The sequence below is a fragment of the Pleurodeles waltl genome, chromosome 2_1, assembly GCF_031143425.1.
Source record: "Pleurodeles waltl isolate 20211129_DDA chromosome 2_1, aPleWal1.hap1.20221129, whole genome shotgun sequence".
Lineage (NCBI taxonomy): Eukaryota > Metazoa > Chordata > Amphibia > Caudata > Salamandridae > Pleurodeles > Pleurodeles waltl.
In genome coordinates, this window is record NC_090438.1 from 405,815,707 (window position 1) to 405,837,750 (window position 22,044).

Sequence of the window (22,044 nt, forward strand, 5' to 3'; positions counted from 1 at the left end):
CTCCTGTTGTTTGAAGTCTCAGGGACAGCAAAGACTTCTCTCTGCCAGCACCTGGAGTCTCTGGAGAGACTCCTACTCTGCCAAGTGGTGCCCATCCAGTTCCTGGGGCCCTGAAAGGAGAAGCTGGCAGCCTAAGAGGAAGAAATCCCCGCACAGAACGCCTTGCGGGGAAAAGATAGACGCAACTCCAATCTGCGGATGAAAAATTGATGCGCCGCCAGCTTCGCGGCTGAAAATCGATGCTCGCCTGTAACGCGACTGAAGAATCAACACACGGAGCTGGAGAAACAACGCGCAGCATCGCTGACGAAGGCTGGTGAGATCGCAACCCGTGCTGCATGGTTTTCGGATCATCGTGTGTTGGATTTCCGACGCAAGTACTGCTGGGCATATAAAAACAACGCAAGGCCTGCCCGGACCCGAGAGCGCTGACCGGATCGACACATTGATCTCCTGCGGAGAGAATAAACGAGTGCACCCAACCCGACAAAAGGAGAAACAACACAAGGTCTTGCTCGTGAGTGAAATCGACGCATCGCAAGCCCTTTTTGATGCACACTCGCCCGTGCGGGGTTATTTTTGACGCACCCAAGGTATATTTTCACGCTAACAGTGTTAGTGTGTGTTTAAAACAACATGAAGACTCTTTTTGCTTTTTATTCGATAACTTGACTTGTGTATTGTGGATTAATGTCATTTTTATCTTGTTTTGTTTAGATAAATATTTCCTATTTTTCTAAACCTGTGTTGTGTCATTTTGTAGTGTTTTCATAAAGTTACTGGGTGTTGGTACAAATACTTTACACCTAGCACTCTGAAGTTAAGCCTACCTCTCGTGCCAAGCTACCAAGGGGGTAAAAGCAGGGGTTAGATGAGGGTGAGTCTCTTTTACCCTTACTAGAGTGAGGGTCCTTGCTTGGACAAGGGGAAACCTGACTGTCAACCAAAGACCCAATTTCTAACACTGAGACATTTTATTTTGTTGTCACCGTGCATCAACCATCATAACTCTAATTCAAAATCCATAAATACTCATGCCACAAATTACTACCACTCAGACTACAAACCTACTTTTTGTGACTCAGCTCTTCTAATTTTAGGGTCATCTTAGAAAGGGCCAACTGGTGGAGAGACAACGCAGCTGAGACATTTTTGAACTGAAAGAAGGCCTGTACTTTGACACCAGCGAACAAACCAGATGCAAAATTGCATATGGGGTGCATTCTCCTACTGTACATTGCACCACACCCTTAAGGTGTGCGCGGTCCAGGTGGAGCACTTCACACAATTATAGAAAACATTTGATGTGACCAGTGCATATGCAAACTCTGATAGTTCTGAGCTGGGGAGAGCACATCAGGGAAAAATGTACTTGCATTTTATACTGTCTCTCTCTCCTCCACTTGAACTGCACATTGCCTCAGTTTTAAGAAGCTGCAGATGCTCCTCACATTGACTGCACCTGCAGGTGGGGCTGGGGACTCGGGGTTCCTAGAACCTCTGCACCTCCTCCCAAAAGTGTTTTGACTGAAACATATTAGATATGTTGCGAAATCAGTGAGCCTTCCAACGGCGTGTTTGTCCTTGCACCGGTGCACACACTCTGGCCTGGGCAAGGGCACACCTCAAAGCAAATAAAGCAACTCATATTAGAGAAGGTGTTACACAAATTTCTATCTCCTCCAGCTAAAACAAAGTGCCTAAAGAGAAAAAAACAAGTGCAAACGGGTGTTGTGCCTCTAGGAGAGTGTGGCAATATTACATTAGGCCCCAGGAATCAAAGTGACAACGTTCTTTTACATTTATTTACATAGCAAACAAATGCAAATTACATGGTTCTGGGACAAGATATTCAACTCCTGTTGATAAGTGTCTGCCTCAAGCTACACCATACATTAACAATTAACCTCTATGTAACTGCTAGGTGAGCCGTGATACATCTGTATTAACTAAGCATTTCCAGACCTGAGTGATGATGCATTTAAGTGTGGAATTCAGACAATTATTTCCTCTGCACACACCAGGAAAATTGCATTTAGTGTGACTGGCCATTGGGTGCAATATTAACAATCTAAACTGCCATGCAAATCAACACAAAAAAACTCCTTTTACCACGTTTCAAGCCAAAGGGACAGGTTCCAACCTTGGAGGCATCAGCTATCTGGACCCAATACTAATAAGTGAATATATTGCAATATTAAAATAATTGTGTTTTTTGGATTGCAAGTAGACAGGTCAATTTGCTACATTAGTGTAGACTGTCCCCACCTTGTTGAGCATACAGGCTGGAAAATGTATACCCTTGCTTGATGACCTTCAGCCTTCAAGAACGTAATCGTGCATGCAACACCTTCACCACCGAACCAGGTTTTCATATTGGCTTGTAAAGATTACAAAACCAACTCTGTCAAATGGCCTTAACCTGAAAGGCGAAAAGCCATGCACTCAATCATTATCTAATTCTCAGAAGCTATTTCAGGGTTTGACTTTATCCCTCTGTGATGACTTAAGTCGGCAAAATGTATGTGCAAACAGACTCTCATAACATTTTTCCATAACTTTATTGACTAGTTTTGGTGCATTGTGATGTGCATTTTTACTCATTAACTCACATTGTGGAATTGATATGCTAGTGAAAATCAATACTATCATGTTGCAATCTTTAAAGTAGGAATATTTTGTTGATCTTTCTTGGATGTTCACGGAATAGAGCATTCTATAAAATACGATGGGCACAGAAATCCAAATCACTCACTATTCCCTTCAATGTGAAGATAATGATGTTTGCATTTTGACTAGCCAGTGACAACAGTGGTAAACTGAACGTAAGATCTACTGAGCTGGTTTCCTTCGTTTTTGTTCTTTTGTTATTTGTTTTCTTGCACGAGCACGTGGCTGAAATGCATGAATTTACTAATGTACTTAGCAGTTTTTTTAAATAGCACGAGCGAGAGCAACTGGTGGCAGAGAGCCCCCCCTACATGGGAAAATTTGTACACAAAGTAGTCATATCACTTAGCATCCCAAATAATATAATGAAGTAAAAGATGTGATAAAAATATGTAACACAATAAAATAAATAATATAACGTTTTAAAACATTTACGTAAGATGAGAAGAAGATAGAGGAATAGAACATGTTCATGTGCAGTACCTGTTTAAACAACTAAAGCACATGCTGACGCAGCTATGTTAATTATAAATTATTAATGAATATTTATATGTTTTGATTAACAAGAAATTGATAGAAAACTAAACGTAGAAAAAATAATGTGCACGTTTGAAAATGTGCCCATGCAGAGTGACAGCCAACTTATCCGAACTTGTACTAAAATGAATAAAAATTTGTGAAATAATAAAAAAAAGTAATAATAACTTAGTAATATGTCATATTAATATGTATAACCTATGTTTTGCATTATATTGTAGAGTTAACTTAGCCGAAGTTGTGGCCTAGTTGTCAGGCCTCGTGCAGAAGCTGAATTTCTAGCGCACTGTAGAGAAGCTGATGCGTTTAACTGACCATGAACCGCATATGTTAATAAAATCTGCTTAGCTAGAATTTTCTGCAATGTACTGATGGACAGGAGATGATGGAACTAGACATGTAACAAATTCTGGTGCAAGTCAGACTCGATGTACTTTCCCAGGACTTGAACAATAGAGACACTGACTGGAAAAGAAGATGCAACATTTTTTTTATACCTGATGAGGACATCGTAAAGTGAACCAATCAACGAACTGAGAACAGCGTAGTATTAGAATTCATAGATTTGCAAAATTAGTATTATTGGGTAGAGTAATAACTGGTGATTGACTGACCAATTAGGAATTAAGGGGATGGACTGGAAAACATTAATAAAAAGTCATGACAAAGGGTAAAAACTTCAGATGATGCAAGATGTGAGGGGTGAGTTGCTGATGCCTGAAGACGTGATTCGAGAATCTATCATTGGGCTCATGCTCTTGTAAGCCTGATGCGTTGCTGATCGATTGATGACCTGAAGACGAAGACTGACTGTTGCTGATCCATTCTGTGGATAGGTAGCTATGACAATGTGACTGATTAACTTTCATGCCTTTCTTTCTAGGTACCAACTGCTCTGTTCTTATAGTTTTTTTTTCCCTCTTAGCTAGATGTTTTCTAAACTCTTGTTCCAAATTGTTTTTGCATGAAGTCCAACATGCAAATGCTAATCTGGGTTAGGTAAGTTTCCCTTGGGTGAGGTTGACAGTGACAAATGATTGGCGAACTGATTGCTGAACTCTGCTATTAATGTCGATATATTCATCTCTGTTAGCTTATGCTGAAGCATTAGAGCATATGTTTTCTCAAGTTTTGATTACATTATGTTATTGGTGGTCACCAATGGATTAACTCTGAGATACCTGAATAAAGTTTGAATTAATCCGATGGTTCAGAATTGTAACTAATAGGGAAATAAAAATTGTGAAAACATTTATTGAGTTGTGGTTATTCATGAAATGTTGATTTATTGTCTAATGTTTAATGATTCTCTTAGTGGTTATCGATTGAGTATATTGAATATTGATAACATTGGTCACCACATGGCTAGGATACTCCATGTGATCCAAAAGGTTCATCAGCCTATACGCGTCCCCTTGTAAGTTTACTTACTAAGGACCAGGCGCGCTAGCACACATACCAAATAGTACGTGATGTAAAATGGGAACCATTATTTACTAATGCAGTATACCTTTAATACTTCCTGAAGCAGAAGGATCTTTCATACAGGGAATTGTTACTTAAGTTTTGTTGCTGAGATTTGCAGCTGTTCTTTCAAAGCACTGTATGATGTAATAACTGCTCTACTGTCCGGTGGGAAGGAGTACCACTCCCTAGGTACACTCCCCAACAAGGATTGCTTTTAATTATCTTATGCATATATGCTTGATGCATGAGCAATGGCAATCGTTTGAGTCCTGCCCTAGGATAAGACCACATACCGATTTACTGGACGACACTGGCTGACTTTTGTCATGAAATCTGAAGAAAAATAGTGATACTTTAGTATCAATGGAGACAAACTTGAACAATCTAAATCCACAAATATCTATGTCTGACTGTCTCTTTTGCAGCCTTTTGCTGTGTTTACAGTGCACTGCCTTGGAAGGCACACTGGTATTGTTTTCCTTCACCTATCTGATACATGTAGCACCAAGTAGGGGTTATGGGTCTCCAGTGTGGCTCCCTGAGATCGCAGTGAGTAACAAAGTAATGAGTCTTGCCTATGGAAGTTACTTCAAGAAACAACGTTCTACTTGTTTCAGAGCAATTATGTTAGAGCGTAGGCAGGTGTATAGCTACCATTGGTGCAGCAGGTGAAGTGGCACTGGGCCCAAAGCCCGAGGGGCCACTGAACCCTGACATTGCTGTACATATAACCCCAATAGCAGTCAAAGGGGCAGTTTTCCCTTGCTTGCACCAGGGCCCATTTCAACCTTGTTACGCTACTGAACGTCGGATTAAGTTCCTCTTAGTCAAAAGGCCAAGGAGATAAAAAGTTTGCTGAACACACACTATGAAGTGACTTGTACACTTCTTTCACTCTGCAAGGAATCATAAAGAGAGAAAGAGAAGGTAATTATGATTTACATGTGAAGGTGAACACATGATCACCGAGTGTGATGGCTCGTTAGAACCCATAGGATTTGAAAAACATGCATTTAAGTACCTACTCTTTATGATACGTTTTAATGCTGAAGTAAAATGAACAGTGATGGGTTGGGCGAATGCTACCGATTTGAATTTTGGAGTATCTAGGAGGTTTGCTTGTTTAATTCTAACAAACAACTACAGTATCTCTCTGCAATGTACAGCTCCACAGTGCGCAAACACATTTGCTATTTAAGATGGGGTGACCTTGACCAAAATGTGAGAAATTTCTTGGATTGGGTTTCTCCAAGAAGATCACTTGTGTAGTTTAAGTGCTATAAAAGTGGGGTTTATTGCAATATCACACTTAACTGCTCTAAGCTAAGTGCTCCTCTCCTGAGACAGTTGATCCTACTGCTGACCCATCGAGAAAGCGAAAAATGCTTAACTAAAAAAACAATGTAATAAGGTAAAATAATGTACACATGTCTTTTGCCTAGCTAAACCCACAAATGACAAACCTTCAGGGTGTGAAACACAAAAGTTCTTTTCACAATACGCAAAAATCCTTCTACATGTCAGGAAAGTCTTTTTGGCCTGTGAAAATGCCATTGCAGCTCTTTCTAAATCACAAATGGGGGTGTACCTCATATTTGTGAGATGGATTAGGATGCCATCCATAGTTTAAGGCTGGAATGGTAGTAACAAAACAATGATCAGTTAATGAACTTTGAGCTGGGGTGGAAGCTGATTCAGAAAGAGGGAGTTGTGCCTGTGGGATACTGTCCCCTCAGAGATTCATGCCATTGGTTGTGGGTAGGGAGGTAGCGGACAGTGGTGCAGGTGACCACCGTATGCTTCTTCCAGTCCCAATATTTTCCTAGTACATGATTTTTCCAATTAATCCAATGGCCTAGAAGGAACATGGTCTGCCCTTAATAGTAAAAACTGGTATGATGGAATATGAAAGCGTGAATGGTAGTGTGCTGTCTCTACATTAGCAGCCATTCATAGACCGTATGAAAGATGCAACGGACCAGTACATCAGCAGCTTGCTGGGCAATTCACAAAACGTCAGTGTGCAGTTTACACCCACTACTTGCAACATGCTCAATGATATATCTGGTACTAAGTGTTTTGGGAAAAGTTGACTGCAATGAACTTGTCACAAGGTAACTAGTGTTTAAAGCATCTTGAAAAAAAGTAAAATGGATTAAATAGTTTGTTGAGTGTTTTGTGTACATTACTTAATGTTAACCATCTGTGAATGTTTTGTGATTTGTAGTTAATTACATCTACATGTAAATACATACAAATAAGCATAATAAACCTAAATAACCTTGTGAAAACTTTTCTACAGTGTCATTTTGATCAACTGATAGTATAAAATATACCCGAAGTTATAGAATGTTATAATCAATAGTAAGGAATAGAATGCAAGGCGCATTCATGCCGCAGCAATACTCGAGTGTTCTGAAATTCAGGAATCTATATGGTTTAGTACTCTTGTTGACACACATATAATAATTATGATTTTTTTATTGAATACCTGCCGGTAAAACCGTGGGAGAAATGACTAATAAATACTGGAACATAGGGACTTTGGTGCAATAACCGCCAACATCATCAATATGTTAATTGTTAAAAACGTATTATAGGTGATAATTATCGCAGTCGATCCATACAGAACATCTCGGTGTAGCTTTTAATGGATGTGATAATGGCAGTAACAAGGCCTAAGCCTTTCAGAATCCAAGAGCTCAACTGAACAACTCAAACAGTTAATTTTACTTGCAATGAGGTGTATGTACATTGTAGACACAATAAAGCGCAATGCGTCACAGATCAGCAAAATGCTTGCAAACTACTTGACATTACTTATGTAATTAGGTATATGCCCTTGCACATACCTGCAACTGCAGTGCGTCATGGCTTTCCAGCCCTTCGACAATTGGTGAAAAACGCTCTCTGTTGTTTCTCTCCGCTGCAGTAGATATGGCTCCAAGTAGCTTATCCAAGCTAAATAGAAAAAGAAAACAAGCTCAAAGATCTTTCTCCTAAATAAATCTTTGCATTTCAGAAAAAAAGCTACAAATATCTATTGATTAGGTTTGCATTTTAAACAGTACCCACTTTATCTAGGCATTATCTAGGCTTGATTGGAACTCTAGCACAGCTGAGTCCGAAGGAGAGTGAAGCACAGCCAACCAAAGCGCATATATATATATATATATATATATATACATATATATATATATATATATATATATATATATATATATATATATATATATATATATATATGTGCTAGATATATAGTGAAGTAAGAATGGCACTGAAAGCTTGGCAAAATAGATGGGTTTCCTGTGTGGTCCTTGCCTACATTTTAAGACATAAATATTGACCACCTTTCAGTTTTTCTATTGTGCAGAAATTTCCAAGACAAGCCCTAAGTGTGCAGGGTTGGATTGGTATATGTGCCACTCTAGCATTTTACCGGGAGCTGCTTTCTAAACAGGAATGGCTGCCATTCACCAAGCATGGCATCATGGTCCCATTCTGGTTGCAGCCACCTGCAGTGTGGCGCTGGTTTGGCAATTTTTGCCAAAGCTATTTTGGTTTCACATCTGGCACTGGATGTGATGTGATAAAGATAGGGCAGCACAGGGATTTAGCTGCAGGAATACATTGTATTTGGAAGGCCCCAGAGCTAGCTTTCTAGAATTCATAAATACCAGGAAGATCATTTTTTAATGGTAACTTGCCATGCTTCTTCTCGAGGATAGTCACATATTTGGGCACAGTCAAAAAGCATTTTAAATATCAGGATTGCAAGTTTTAACTGAATAACTGTAGAATTCATGTCAACGCATATTTTATCACGGCTGGATACTGACGACTGGCAACAGTGATTTTGCCATGATTTACATAAATCATTTCCAACAACCCGTATTTGAATTAGTATTTAAAAAAAAAATGATATTGGTAATCTTAAAATACACATAAACCAAGTGCAGTTTTTTTCATAGCACAATGTGAATGAAGATCGGGACCTTATGTTGTGTGGAGGGCTGTGGACTAAAATATAAGCTGCCTTGTTCTAGTGTATAGCGGATGTAAATCCTTAACAAGGTCAAATCAAAGCCAAACACCAACAAAATGAGCACGACTATAATTCTTCATTGCCAGTAGTAAAATATTAGGATAGAAAACAAACAGGCAAAGCCTATAAGGATGGCCTTGACGAGCCTATAATGATTTCAATTTCTTGCAAATATATTCAATAGATACTAAAAGCATAAAAATAATTTACTAATGATGCCATTTGAATGTTTTCCATGATGTCACCAATGATGTCATTTAACATCTCATGAGAGATTAATATGTAAGATCATAAGCAGTGAATGGTGAGGGAGCAAGTCATAGTTATCTCAGTAAAGTCTAATTGGTGAATTGTTAGTTTTGTGATATTTCAACACATAACTATAACATCACTTCAACATTTTAACATCACTATAACATCATATTTTTTTCTTTGAGTTCTAGAGTTTTTTAAACATAAGGTAAGTTCTTATCACCATACCTGACTACTTCACATCAAATTATTTTGTAAGTCAATTTCTGAGTTTCTTTTAACGAAAAGTAAGATAGTATAAGCATATCAAACTGTAATGTCACTTTACCCCTTGTTTTTTCCAGTAAATGTCTGTGTTTTATTTTATCATATTCAGCCAACTCCCCAACTAAGCACAGCTGTTGGAGATAGGCCTTCTTTGGGGATTTCCCAGAATTATTTTGCTCCCTCGGTTTTGCTGGCTCTCTTTGCGTGGACTTGGGACTCTGGGCACTTTTCCCTTGTACTGCTGTGGAAAAGTGTGAATGCCCTGCTTACGTGCTTGGTTCCAGTGATTAACTTTGCCCTGTAAAAAGGTACACCACATACCCAGGGAGGGTACAGCCCTGGCTACTGGTAGGATGTTGCATTGAGTAGCCTAGAATAGCCTGTAAAGCATGTATTGGACCTACCGATGAAGGCTGTGGAGGCACAGTTGCACACATTGTTGCTATTGTTGTGAACCGCAGTGCACTCTATCACTGTGTGATATTGAACTGGGTGTGGTAGTACTGTACCAATGCTTTACACATTGCCCCTGTGATAAGACTAACTGCTCTGTGCCAAACTACCCAAAGGTGAGCTCAAGTTATACAGCGAGTATACTGACGGGAGTGGTAAGTTCGGTCTGGTTAGGGCCTCGCCTCAGCCAACCAGAACGTGCCACCTCCAACAACAGCCTTCAGCCATGAGCAACACAGGTTTGAGCATAAGACCTGGCAAACCCCCTGCTGCATACAGCATTCAGTCTTGTGGAGCATAAACTTAGCTGCAGGGCCTGGCCTTCAGCTTGGCCCTGAGCACAATTCCATGCCGCAGACAGCCAACCCTCACTGCACACTGCCCTCAACCGAGCGCAGCAGGGGGATGGCCACAGGGCAGGGCCTATGGTCATACCCTGCAGCCAATCCCATAATGGCAGCCATTCCCTGAGAGTGCCCTGAGCCCTCGATGGACCCATTTTTCCACCGACCACCAACCCAAATGTATTTGCATTTCTTTTATTTTTCATGGTACTGGCTCCAGCTTCATCACCACTGCACCCAGGCCCTATGGGGAGCCAAGCCCCCATTGCGCACATGCCCTGCACCCAAAACCCTGCAGGCAGCCACCCCTCACTGTGCACAGCCATAAGCTGTGCACTTGCCACATGGCCTGGCCTATGGTTAGGCTCTGCACCCAACCCTCCGCTGCATGTGGCTAACCCCCTTGTGGTCAGAAAACACCCGGCTGACCATGGAAAGTCGGTGGCCCTGTGGCCAACCCACTGCCGATATCAATCCCTTGCAGGCCACACCCTACGTATTAGTTATTTATTTCATTTAATTTTTTTCCCCACTGAAGCTTACAGGCTCCTGTGGTATTATGTGGGTGACACCTGACGGGCGGCTCCCAAGGAAGTCCCACATACTTTACAGGAGGGGTACAGCAGTAATGCGGTACTGGCTACAATTTTTTTTAATTTTATTTCTCTGTTATTGGTGGTCCCTCTGGACCCCCTCCACATGTGCTAGATGGTCAGGGTTTCCTCACCCTTCCCATAGCTAATGCCTTACTTTTTACTTAATACCAACAGTACTGAGTTCCAGAGTCCTATAATGGCAACATTTTTCTCCAAGTTGGGGACAACTAATCAGATCTCTCAGTACGAAGGGACTGGTACTGGTCTCACAGTATAGAAAAGGCCAAGGGGAAGAAAAGCTCCCCCAGTCAATCAGAGGCCCTATTGTTTTGAATCCTGCAGGACTACAGTGGGACAAACCTTCCATATATACCCAACTTCTTGACCCCAAGCATCTATTTAAAGGTGTATATCTCAAAAATAGCTGTACATATTCACATCAGATAATGAGAAACATGCTTTCTGAGTAAAATTCTAACATTCTGTCACATTTGATTTAATTCCTCTCAGCTGTGTTTTCTGTATCACTTCCCAAAAATTCATATGGGAATTAACAAGGGAAATCACATTTTTGCCTCCCCCCTTTTTTCTTTTTCTTAGCTTCCACTTAATTGATTACCAGAAAACGTTCCAGAAAGGAGCGGAGGTGGATGACAATTTTATTGGAAAATTTTGTGCAGATTAGCAAAACAAACAAAAAACGTTTTTCCTATGAAAACTCTCACCTTACTAAAACAATTGCAGCAGTGTAAGATAGATAAATAGATATATAGATAGATGTGTTGTACAATGTGATTCTTTTTTATTTAAACTTCTTTTATGCCAGGACCCTGAGTATGAGTACAAATTGAAGAAATTATGCCATTCAAAAAGAATGTTTTCAAACATACATTGGTAAAATAAAATGAGCATCTATTACTGTAATCAGAATACATATAAAACCACCGATTGGAATGGAAAAACAAATCAGCAGAACAATACTTACATATTTTCCTCTCCAATTATGCAAATGGCAGATAGTATTTTCACAATTTCTGTCATCATATGTACTTGCTTGGGATCAATTGCTCTGGCCAATAAAAACAGACTCCGGTCCTCACTGAGGATTCTTTGAAGTCCATACTATAAACAAGAATATAAGAAGTGGTAAATCAGTAGGTGCATAGAAAACTATCTTGGATTCCATTTTCATGACACTAGTTTCTTCTAAACACCATTGTTAGCATTGTCCTTTAACTGGGACAACAACAATTATTAGATAGCACATTGCATTTAAATTTCATTTACTAATGTGTAAACAAATACACTCACATTTTAATTTCCATAGACAGTTAATTTCAATTTATGATCATATGAGAGGACAACTCAACAAGGTCAACTGGCTGGGCCCCAGCAAATCAGAAAAACATGCAGACAAGTACAAATCTGAAAACTGAACCAAAATAATGATTGAGTGCCTTTAGTGTGGATGTAATTATTATATTTTCATAAAATGGGATCGTTGTTTGAATCCGGATGAAAATGTCAACATGTTGATAGTAAACAAAAACTTTCTAAAAACGAGTCATGATTTGTGTAAGGTTGGACATTAAGGCACTCATTACGAGTTGATAATAACACCTCTCTGTTTTTTTTACGTATTCCCCTATTAACTGCACTAGGAAGCAGGGGTGGTTCACTCCAAGGTAAGCCACCGGGATCTCAGCCTGATTTTTGGATGTTGTGCTTGTGCCTCTAAATACAGGGGCTGGAGCCATAGATTTTATTACTCATCAACATGGAGGTAGCCATCTTTTCTCCCACTAGGCAATAGGGGTCTAAAAGACGAGACTACTAACAGGAAGTATATCACTCTATTCACCGAACAGGAAATACAGAGAAAACAAACAGTGCAGCTATTGAGTGAGGTTGTATCGGTGTTCCGACAAAACTGTGATGACAAGAATTTGTCTCCCTTCACTAGATCTAAATTCAGCAGCATACCCATTCAGGACATCTAAATGTTTAGGTATTTACTAGATATTTACTTCTGAAGCATTATCAAATTTACAATCAATATAGTTTATATGTATATATCTAATTATTTGCAGTTATGTCTAATTACACCCTCTTGATATGAGTTTTTTTTATTTCTTCCATCTACTCTTAAGTACTTGAGAACACTACTACACAAATAGGACTGCTTCCAAACAAAGCGCTTGATCATATAGGCTAAAGCTTATGAAACTAGTATGCCACGACTATTCTAGATCACAGAACATGATTGGAAGATTCCAGAGCAGGTGTTTTAATAAAAATATTAATGAATATTCATTTATTCTTAGTAATGGATTTGCGTGAAAAATGTATTATTATAGAGAAAAATAATGCACTTTTGTAAAAATGTGTCCACGTGAGTGGTCACCAATGTTCATGATGTGTACTTATTAATGGCTTATTAATATGAAATATGGAGCTTATGTTTGATTAATGTAGTAATATGTCATAATAAGGATTATGCATTATGTATTAGCTGTATTAATTGTAGGCCTTAACTTAGCAGAGGTCTTGGCCTAGTTGCATGGCCTCATGTCAAGCTGTATTTCTAAACTGATAAAGAAAAACCTTTGCTTAGAGAATTAAATTGTGATTTTCCACTGTGCTGACCAAATGTGCTCATAGCTAAAATTCTTTCTCCTGAGAACCACTTGCTAGAAGATGCTGTTCTTACTAAATGTAACATTATAAGTGTAATGTGTGTAAGACTGACTTTCTCATGAGGAGAACAATAGACACTGACTGGAGTACAAGCTGCAACAATATTGTTACCTGACGAGCCAGATGATGAAAACAATACGGAAGGAGCCAATCATTGACATGTGAACCGTGTACTAGTAGAAAATGTAGATTTGAAATTTTAGTTTTATTGGACAAAGTGTGAACATGCGATCCCTTGACCAATAAGGACTGGGAAGTAATTTTAGGAAATCTAACCTAGACGGCCTTCATGAAGAAGAATCTGTCACTGTGACTTTTCACTTGCCATTGTGCATTTGCCTTTCGCCTAACCCATTTGCCATTTTCTTTCTTGCCGAAAGACCATTACTTTACTGGGCGTCTAGAGACATGCTCAACTTTAATGATTAAAGACTTTGCATTTTCTGAACTTTGATGCTGAATCCTGATGCCTTGCTGACCAAACTGATGTCCTGATGACAAAGACTATCTTAGCTTGCCGATCCAATTGAGGAGAGGTATACTGTTATGCATGTGTTTTGTTATGCCTATTTGCTTTTTCTTTCTAGGAACCAACCGCACTATTTTGATAGAGCCATAGTTTGATATTTTCTAAATTTGTGCTGACTAAAATGTTTTGCATGAGGCCCAGTGTGCTAATGATAATGTGGTGTTAGATAAGGATTCTCACTAATGAAAGTCTGCTATAAGGAGCAACAGTCAATGTCTTTTCTTTGCTGAATCTAAATGTATGTAATATCGTTTGCACAATTGTTTTTGTTATTACTTTGCACCGTAACCTTAGAATGTGTAATTATTCAAGCCTTGGTTAGATTAAGTTTCTTTAGCAGATTTGAACAGACAGTGATGTTTTTGTATGTTTATCATTTGATTTTGAGATTATTTTACATGACATTAGCATTGTTAATATAGGGAGATAAATATTCTAACCTTTACTAAAAGGTGTGGTTATTCATGACTGAAAGGTCATGGTGTGTGATAAATACTGACTCCTATTGATTATTAATGTTATTGATTAATTACTGATCTGCATGTACTGGATCCATGGTGGGAACATCTTAAATGCGAGTCAAAAGGTTCATCAACCTATTTGCGTCCCGTTGTCAGTTTACTTATTAAGGTCTGACGTGCCAACAAAGATCAACTGATTTAGCCCACCAATAGGGAGGAGTTCTGCTGTTCCTTGGTGCACCCCAACCTTAATGACCGGTTTGTTTAAATGCTTTCTACTGCCCAGGTGCAAAATGAATCATATTTTTCTGCATACACAGAGACAGAACATTTGTCAAGATGTAGATGCATTAATTTATCTGAAATCCCCTGACCATTAAGCAGTTTGTTCATTTACGTGATCTACATTCATGCTGTTCGAGTTAAGACTGGACATTCATGTTTGCAATAGAGAAATTAACAAAATTATCCTATGATATGAAAGGTAAATGTACACACACATGCTCATTTTCTTATATACGGCACTCTCTTTATGTAAAGAACTCAGTAGCCCAGTGGATATGGTTTTTGCTATGTAAAAATGCAAAATCAGATAAATAGATTTTACCTACTGGTGATGTCTATTCATCAGTGGCCTCAATTTTTATCAGTCAGCAAATCAACTGGGGGAAAGCGTCGTGACATTTTAAAAGTGGATAGAGTTCCACAATAGTACCCTATTCCACTATGAATGTTATCTACTTATACCATCTGATGCCATCACTGAAAGAAACCAGCCAGTTGTATGCTGCAGTCCTCAGAGTATTTGATACATAACTACTGTCATAGTGACAGAGGGACAATGTGTATCTTATTAACAGGTTTAAGAAAGATATTTCTGGCCATACTTTTGACCCACTTAGAAAAAGTGGTCACCTACTTTGAGTAAATTAAGATTATTAACCCCATGATAATTCACTGAGCCCATGTGTACACACTGAGAATGAATTCACATTGAAGTCCAAATGTACATGCTGAAAACGAACAAAAAAGCGAACCAACGAATAGAAAACTGACAGAACAAATGTTGATGAAGCTAATAATAATGTACGTGAAAACATTTTGGACAAGAACTCTCCTGGATATTATCTATGTACTCCCAACACGACTCGCTGAGTACACAAAAATAGCAAACAATAAAAGAGGAAGGAGGATGTCTTACTCAGCTTCCCAACTGTGGAATTCTCTACCCATTGAACTGCACTCATTAACCCCTGCTTCCTTTTCTGGTGTAAATTGGAGATATAGGGCCTGTTTTAGAGTTTGGCAGAGGGGGTTACTCCGTCACAAACGTAGCGGCTATCCCATCCCCATATTACAATTCGATTATAGCCTGTGGAACGTGTAATATGGTGGGCGGGATATCAGTCATGTTTGTGACAGAGAAACCTCTCCACCAAAACTTTAATTCAGACCCATTGTATTTTTTTGTATTTTTTTTTTAAGAAGAGCCCAGAATAAGATTAAGAACAAAGGCCACAGTTCTAGTGTCTACTCTGCCGATTTTGAACCTGATAATCTGTGCTTAAATGCAAACCCTGGCAAACCAAAGAATAACACTCGAGTATAGGCAAATCACACTGTACCCAGCATGTAAAAATTTGAAATGACAACATAAATAAGTTAAAAGCAAAACAAACGTGTGATTTTAAAACTTAGTAACGTACAATACTGAGTTACTCATCAGATACTTTCACGGTATATAAATACCAATATATGCACACATACATACATACAGACAGCTAAGGCCCTTCTACAGGTGTGGCTGTTATCCCACTTTTGCTCAACATTTCTAGCGTCGAAGGATGCTTTTTAGGGTCGAGCCTGCGTCGCATGTGCTCGCGCATTCGTATCGCATCGAGACGCTTTAGGTATTAGAAAAGGGCTCGGAGCCCTGTCAACATCACATCAGTGCTTTTCATTGGTTCGTGGGCTTGCCTATTAAAATCTGCTTGCTTTCATTAGTCGAAGGCATGCATACGTCATGCCTTTTCCGGTGGCTAGCCCTCCTCGAGCGCATCGACCAAGTACAGAAAACATGCGAGGCTCGCTGTTTTCTGTCCGGCTCGTGGACTACTTTTTCTCTATTTTCCTAGTGCGATTTCGCTTGGCAGAAGTCGAGCGCTTTACACAGTTAATTGCACTTTTTCGGGATACGTACATAAATGCACTTTTGCCGATAGGTGAAAAGTCGGGTTAGGAGTTTACAACGCTATCAGCTCTAACATGAGCAAACGCGAGACCCGTTGCATTGCAAATGCTTGTTATAATCTTGCTACAAAGTCACTCCCTTTTTTCCTGACTGGAAGTTCAGTCATATTTGACTTCGAGCACCAGGAGACTGCTCAACATATACTAGTGTATGTGCTCTGGCCCTTGAAATATAAGTGATTATTTCTAATTGGCTTATCAGAAACCGTAGTGAGGCCACAGTAATACGCAGCAAAATACACCTGAGGCTCAAGGGTCATGTGTCCGTGTGGGCTGCAGCGCGCACCTACACCACCTGCAAGTCTGATTTTAAAATCACGGCCAGCTCTTGGCTTAGTAAACTGTATTGCCAATGTTCACAAGCCTACTTTTGCATTACTTCAGTGGTGTATATCAATTCTTTACAAACGTGAGCCACGCTGAATATAGAACGAAAACGCCTCTTCAGTTATATGGTTCCGAATGATATTTCGGAGGTTGCTCCAGTACTTTCCCCACTGTCAACCCTTGCTTCCAGCAAACAACACATTTTACATTTGCTCAATAATTTGTCTTTGAGTAGGATTAAAGAACAAAATCTGCACACTATAATAATTGTCAAAAAACTATTTCATTAGTGAACATGGGTTTTTGTAGGTCAGTCACAAAAATAGTTGGTCATCTCTCTGCCTGGACACATGCACACTCACAATGCTGGCACCCTACCCACCACAAACAGCCATTGGATTTTCCAGGTCCATCGAATAGGTGTAAGCTTTCTCAGAAAAACACAAGAAGGGTTTTAGGAGATGGTGCACTTCTGGCAATTCTCGAAGGCAGGGAGAGGTAATTAGATGAAATCTACCCCTATTCCTCTAAGAATATGAGGGGAGATAGAGATCAAGTCACATTTGAGCTCGAACAACAGACAGACACTCAAATAGTGGTAATATTTATTCTGAGCAGCAAGACATTACCTTTGAAGATGGCTAAGTTCCTACACAGGCTGTCTTCCGTGATAGGAGGCAGTAACGTGGGATCATAACCAGTTTGAGTGGGTTTATTGTTAGTAGGAATGTAGAGGATCTAAGTCCATAAGAGAGCTTGGGGAGCTCAACACAGTTGGCCTGTGGTCTTAGGAAATTAACACGCTGCTGTAGTAGGGTTTTTTGGCATTATTTACAATACAAGTATAGAATGTGCTGCAAAAGAGGGTTGAACTCAAGGGTAGGAACTTTCTGGATATTATTTTTTTTATTTTTTATCAAAAATATCTATTTACAGGCTATTTTAAAAATAGCTCCCCTTACAAATACTTATAAAAAGACCTGGATTTGGAAACAATCAGAAGACTGAGGGCCTAATTTAGAACTCAGCGGATTCCGTCCACTAAAATCTAAATCCCATAGAAGATAATGGGATTTAGATTTCAGTGGATGCAATATCCATCACCGTTGTGACAGGTAACCCATCCGCAGACTTCTAAATCAGGCCCTAAGGTCCACAGTGCAGAGATGCATATATAGAGGACCAGAGCCTGGCTGCTCTCAAATGCCTCCAAGAGCTCTCAAGACCAGCTGGCTTCCTGGGGATCCAGTGACAAAGGACAAGAAGAGCATCTTCTTGAAGAACAATTGGACGAGCAGAGTGTAGGATAGCTTGCCCTCGATTGCTGTCTGAGTCCTGGTATCCTGGAGGATGATCCTTGTAGAATGTGAGTGTAAGGAGAAGCCAACAGAATGAACTTCAGCTCCAAGTAAAGTTAGGGTTGTGAAAAAAGCTTTAACTCAAGAAGACTGGGACAAACTGGCCATGCTACCTGAGAAAGGAACAAACATATGTGGCAAGAGTTCCAGATTCACCTTCTTCTGATCTTTATGCATCAAGGAAAGAAGTAAGTTTAAGTGGTCCTTGAACAGAAGGTATCCAGTATTATGGATTCTGCCTATGGCTCATGGCCTCATTCAAAATATTTAGAAAGCCTCAATTCCTTATAAGACTGAAGGTAAATGGGAAAGTGGAAAAGTAGCAAAGTGATCCTAGAAATGAAGTCACCTTGGTGCTCCATTTTTAAGTTGGACCCATTCTTGGCTATCAGTGCTAAATCTCAAGGCTTCAGTGGGTTGCTAAATTCATTTCACCTGGCTTGTGGAGCCCTCCTGAGTCACAGCATCGTACCTTGCCAAACTGGAACAAGTTGACTTTCATATCTTCTTAGTCAGAAGATGAGGCAGTAGACCACTTTAAACCACAAGACTGTGTATTAGCAGCACTCTGCGCGTATTGGCCTGAAATGGAGCAGAGACCTGGTCACTCAAAGCTCTTGGCTAACTTTGGTGGGTTGATGTTTCTTGGCAATTTTGATATTTAACTTTAAAAAGCCATATCTCAGGCTTCCAACACCAATGTTTGTCGTCTTGGTCTTGTTTTGTTCATGAAATCATTCTTCCAACCAAATTTTGTGGTGAGTCAAGATATGCCAATCACTTGAACTTTTTTGTGGTTCAGTTCAAAATGGTTTGACACCAAATCTCTTTACCAAGTTTGCATGTAAGCAGATACCTGCAATTATGCACGGTTTGGGAGGAAGATTAAATGGCTGAAATATCATAGATTGTTTTCAATGTAAATAAATGTAGCTTACTATTATAAATGTGTGTTGACTTAACCCTTAAGTGCTTTGATTCCACAGAAGTGTGCACTCTGAGAGATCTCTCCAAGTGATTCAACAGGATTCACACAACTACAACAATGAACCAACTCTGGCCTTTCCAGCATCTTTAAATGTGCTTTAGTGTTTGGGTATTCTGCATTCCCTTAATCACTCTGGAGAGTTAAAAAAATAGATTTTTCCTGCCACTGGTTCGAGAAAATGAACATGAAAGAGAGGATGGTAGAAAACCCAACATTGAGGTTCCAAACTGATTTTCCCAGATAACCTTTCTCATACTGAAATAAGAGGAAGGGAATGTTGTTGAGCCAGGTGGTGTCTGAGAAGATAGCCAAAATCAGATGAATGAAGATGGTCCTTCTTAGGACCTTCTTAGTCAGGCATTGAACAGGAAATAGAGAAGGGAGCAACTATGGTTAAGTTGGTGAGATGCAGCTCTCCCTATTTGTTTATGTTTTTTTGCCTAATTTATATTCTCATTCAGACACTTACATTTCAAGGAGTCATAAAAAGGTAAACATATTTTTAATCTACAGTAGCTGATGGAATTGATAGAAAATACTAATAGATGTTTTAGTTGCCACCACTTCAGGTGCTATATAACTCTTGGAAAATGTGAATATAATCTGGAATCCAGAAAAAATTAAAAACACTATCAAGAATAACATACACAGATAGAAGACTCTCACAATGTAACAAAAAATATCTAATTATGAATATTTCATTTTTATGTTTCACATCAATGACTGACATTAGCTAAGAGCAGATTCTGTGAGACCATTAATCTGAATTTTTGAAAATATAATCATATGTATTCCAGAATCTGATGATCAGTGGAATGCAGACAAAATAGCAAAAACAGAACCTGAGAACTACATATTAGTAAGGATACAGATCAGTATCTTGTACACATTGTAGGGAAGAATATGAACCCAAATGTTACTGAATACATTGCTAAGTATCAGGAAAATTAGTATCATTTAGTTTCACTTTAATCATACAGCATTATGTCAGACTTACCTGCTGAGTATTGGAGTGTGCAAGCCAATAAAATGAGATAAGCACATATCTACACTATTATAGTTGGAGATATAATAGATAGTTATTATTGGAGTTATGTGGCTTTGGTGGCCTGGTGTGATTACCAATATAGAGTAGCACGTCTATCCCTTTGACCCATAAGGTCGCAAAAACAATGAATAATTTCCTTTCTCACATTATAGACTTAACTCTCAAGTATTCTTCACACTAAATGAATGGGAGACTGGGGCTGGATGTAAGGAGCACTACTAAAAACAATGATCACTGAGAAGTGATTTTGATCTAAATAGATCCAAGTTAATCAGTAATCTTGGTTGGCTAACTTTTAGTCAGAGATTGCACTGGACGTACCTTCTGACTTCGATCAAAGTGTGTCATACAAAGTTTTTGAACTTAAGAGTGGATAAATCTCTTGAAACTCTATCTTGAAATAAAGGACGTAGCCGTTCAAAGTAGAACTTTTTTGCATAATACCTCATTTTGTTCTCACATATTAGACTTACAGGCCATCAGAAGATGTTATTGAACATTAACACTCTTTAAATAATGGAATGAGTGTGGCACAGATATAGGACATATTATGATTTTACGATGGTCTGGCTTACTCTGACCTTACACTATCACAAACATTTACACAAAAAAACCTTTCTTGATTGTATTCTACTAAGATGGTGCAAGAAAAGATGCAAGTTCCATAAATCAACCAGAAAGTGTAAAGTGTAAATATGCGGATGATCGAGACAACTGTAAAAATGCTTTATATTTATATAGCAAAGCTACTGAATGATCTAGCCATGCCAATCTGTATTCTTGGGCATGTTTTTCGAGTCAATATCGCAGATCATGAGTTCAAAACATTTCAGTACATTCAAAGAACAATGATTGGTGATATACTGAATACAGAAGAAACTATGAATAATCAATGAAAAGTGTTTGAAACACTACAGTGTAAGAGGTAGTGTTTAGACTCTCAGTCAATGATGTAAGCACTGTTTGCGTGAAATGGTTGAGTCGTGGCAGATTATTGAAGGAGGACAGAAAAAACAGCACCACCAGGCCTCAAAATTTTATTTAGCAAAGAATGATTGAATGGGACGAGGTCATAGCCACCTACACTAGAAAAAGGATAGTCATCAACATACACAACATAGTGGAGGAAACTGATTAATTCTTCTGTGCGATCATTGTTCAATAGATGAGTATTTAATAGATATTATATCTTTTTCTCCCCTTCCAGATTCATAGTAGATCTGCAATCGAGAGGTCTACAGGAGAGGAGTCCCATTAGGTCTGTGATGTGAAATGTGCCAAAGTGGCTAACACTGGAATTCTCCTACCCTTCTCTGATCTTCTTTCAGATCTTTGTCCATTGACAATGCAGCGTTAAAAGATTTGAGCATGGGAACCATTATTTTAAACTAACATTCTATGATTGGGTAGTATGATTTTGTTGACAGAAAAATAATGAAGGACTGACAGGTGATTACATAGAATACGTCTTCTTAGAAATTAAGAGGATGTTTATCAAGGGAACAGACGTAGATTTTAGCACACCTTTCTATGCGTTAACTCTGAAGATTAGACTAGGACAAGGAACAGAGAGATCAATGAAATTGTACAGACTTTCACACAAGAGGCTCCTCTGTGTTCGGCATGCCCTCTTTAGATTAGTCCACGTGATACAATAATATAAGTTCCATTATACATATACATTAATGGAACAATGCATTTTACCTTTAACTGTCTTTTTAGACTCACCAGATAGGAGGATAATACTACAAATTA

At 39.0% G+C, this 22,044-nt stretch overlaps 1 protein-coding gene across 2 annotated transcripts in view; it reads right to left on the minus strand.

The window, feature by feature from the left end:
• DIAPH2 (diaphanous related formin 2) overlaps positions 1 to 22,044 on the minus strand; it is a 3,364,504-nt gene that overhangs the window by 2,518,777 nt on the left and 823,683 nt on the right. For both annotated transcript variants that reach the window (XM_069213107.1, XM_069213115.1), the window contains 2 exons: positions 11,617 to 11,753; positions 7,527 to 7,635 (listed from right to left, as the gene is read on the minus strand). In XM_069213107.1, the coding sequence (XP_069069208.1) occupies positions 7,527 to 7,635; positions 11,617 to 11,753 (246 nt within the window). The remainder of the gene's footprint in view (positions 1 to 7,526; positions 7,636 to 11,616; positions 11,754 to 22,044) is intronic.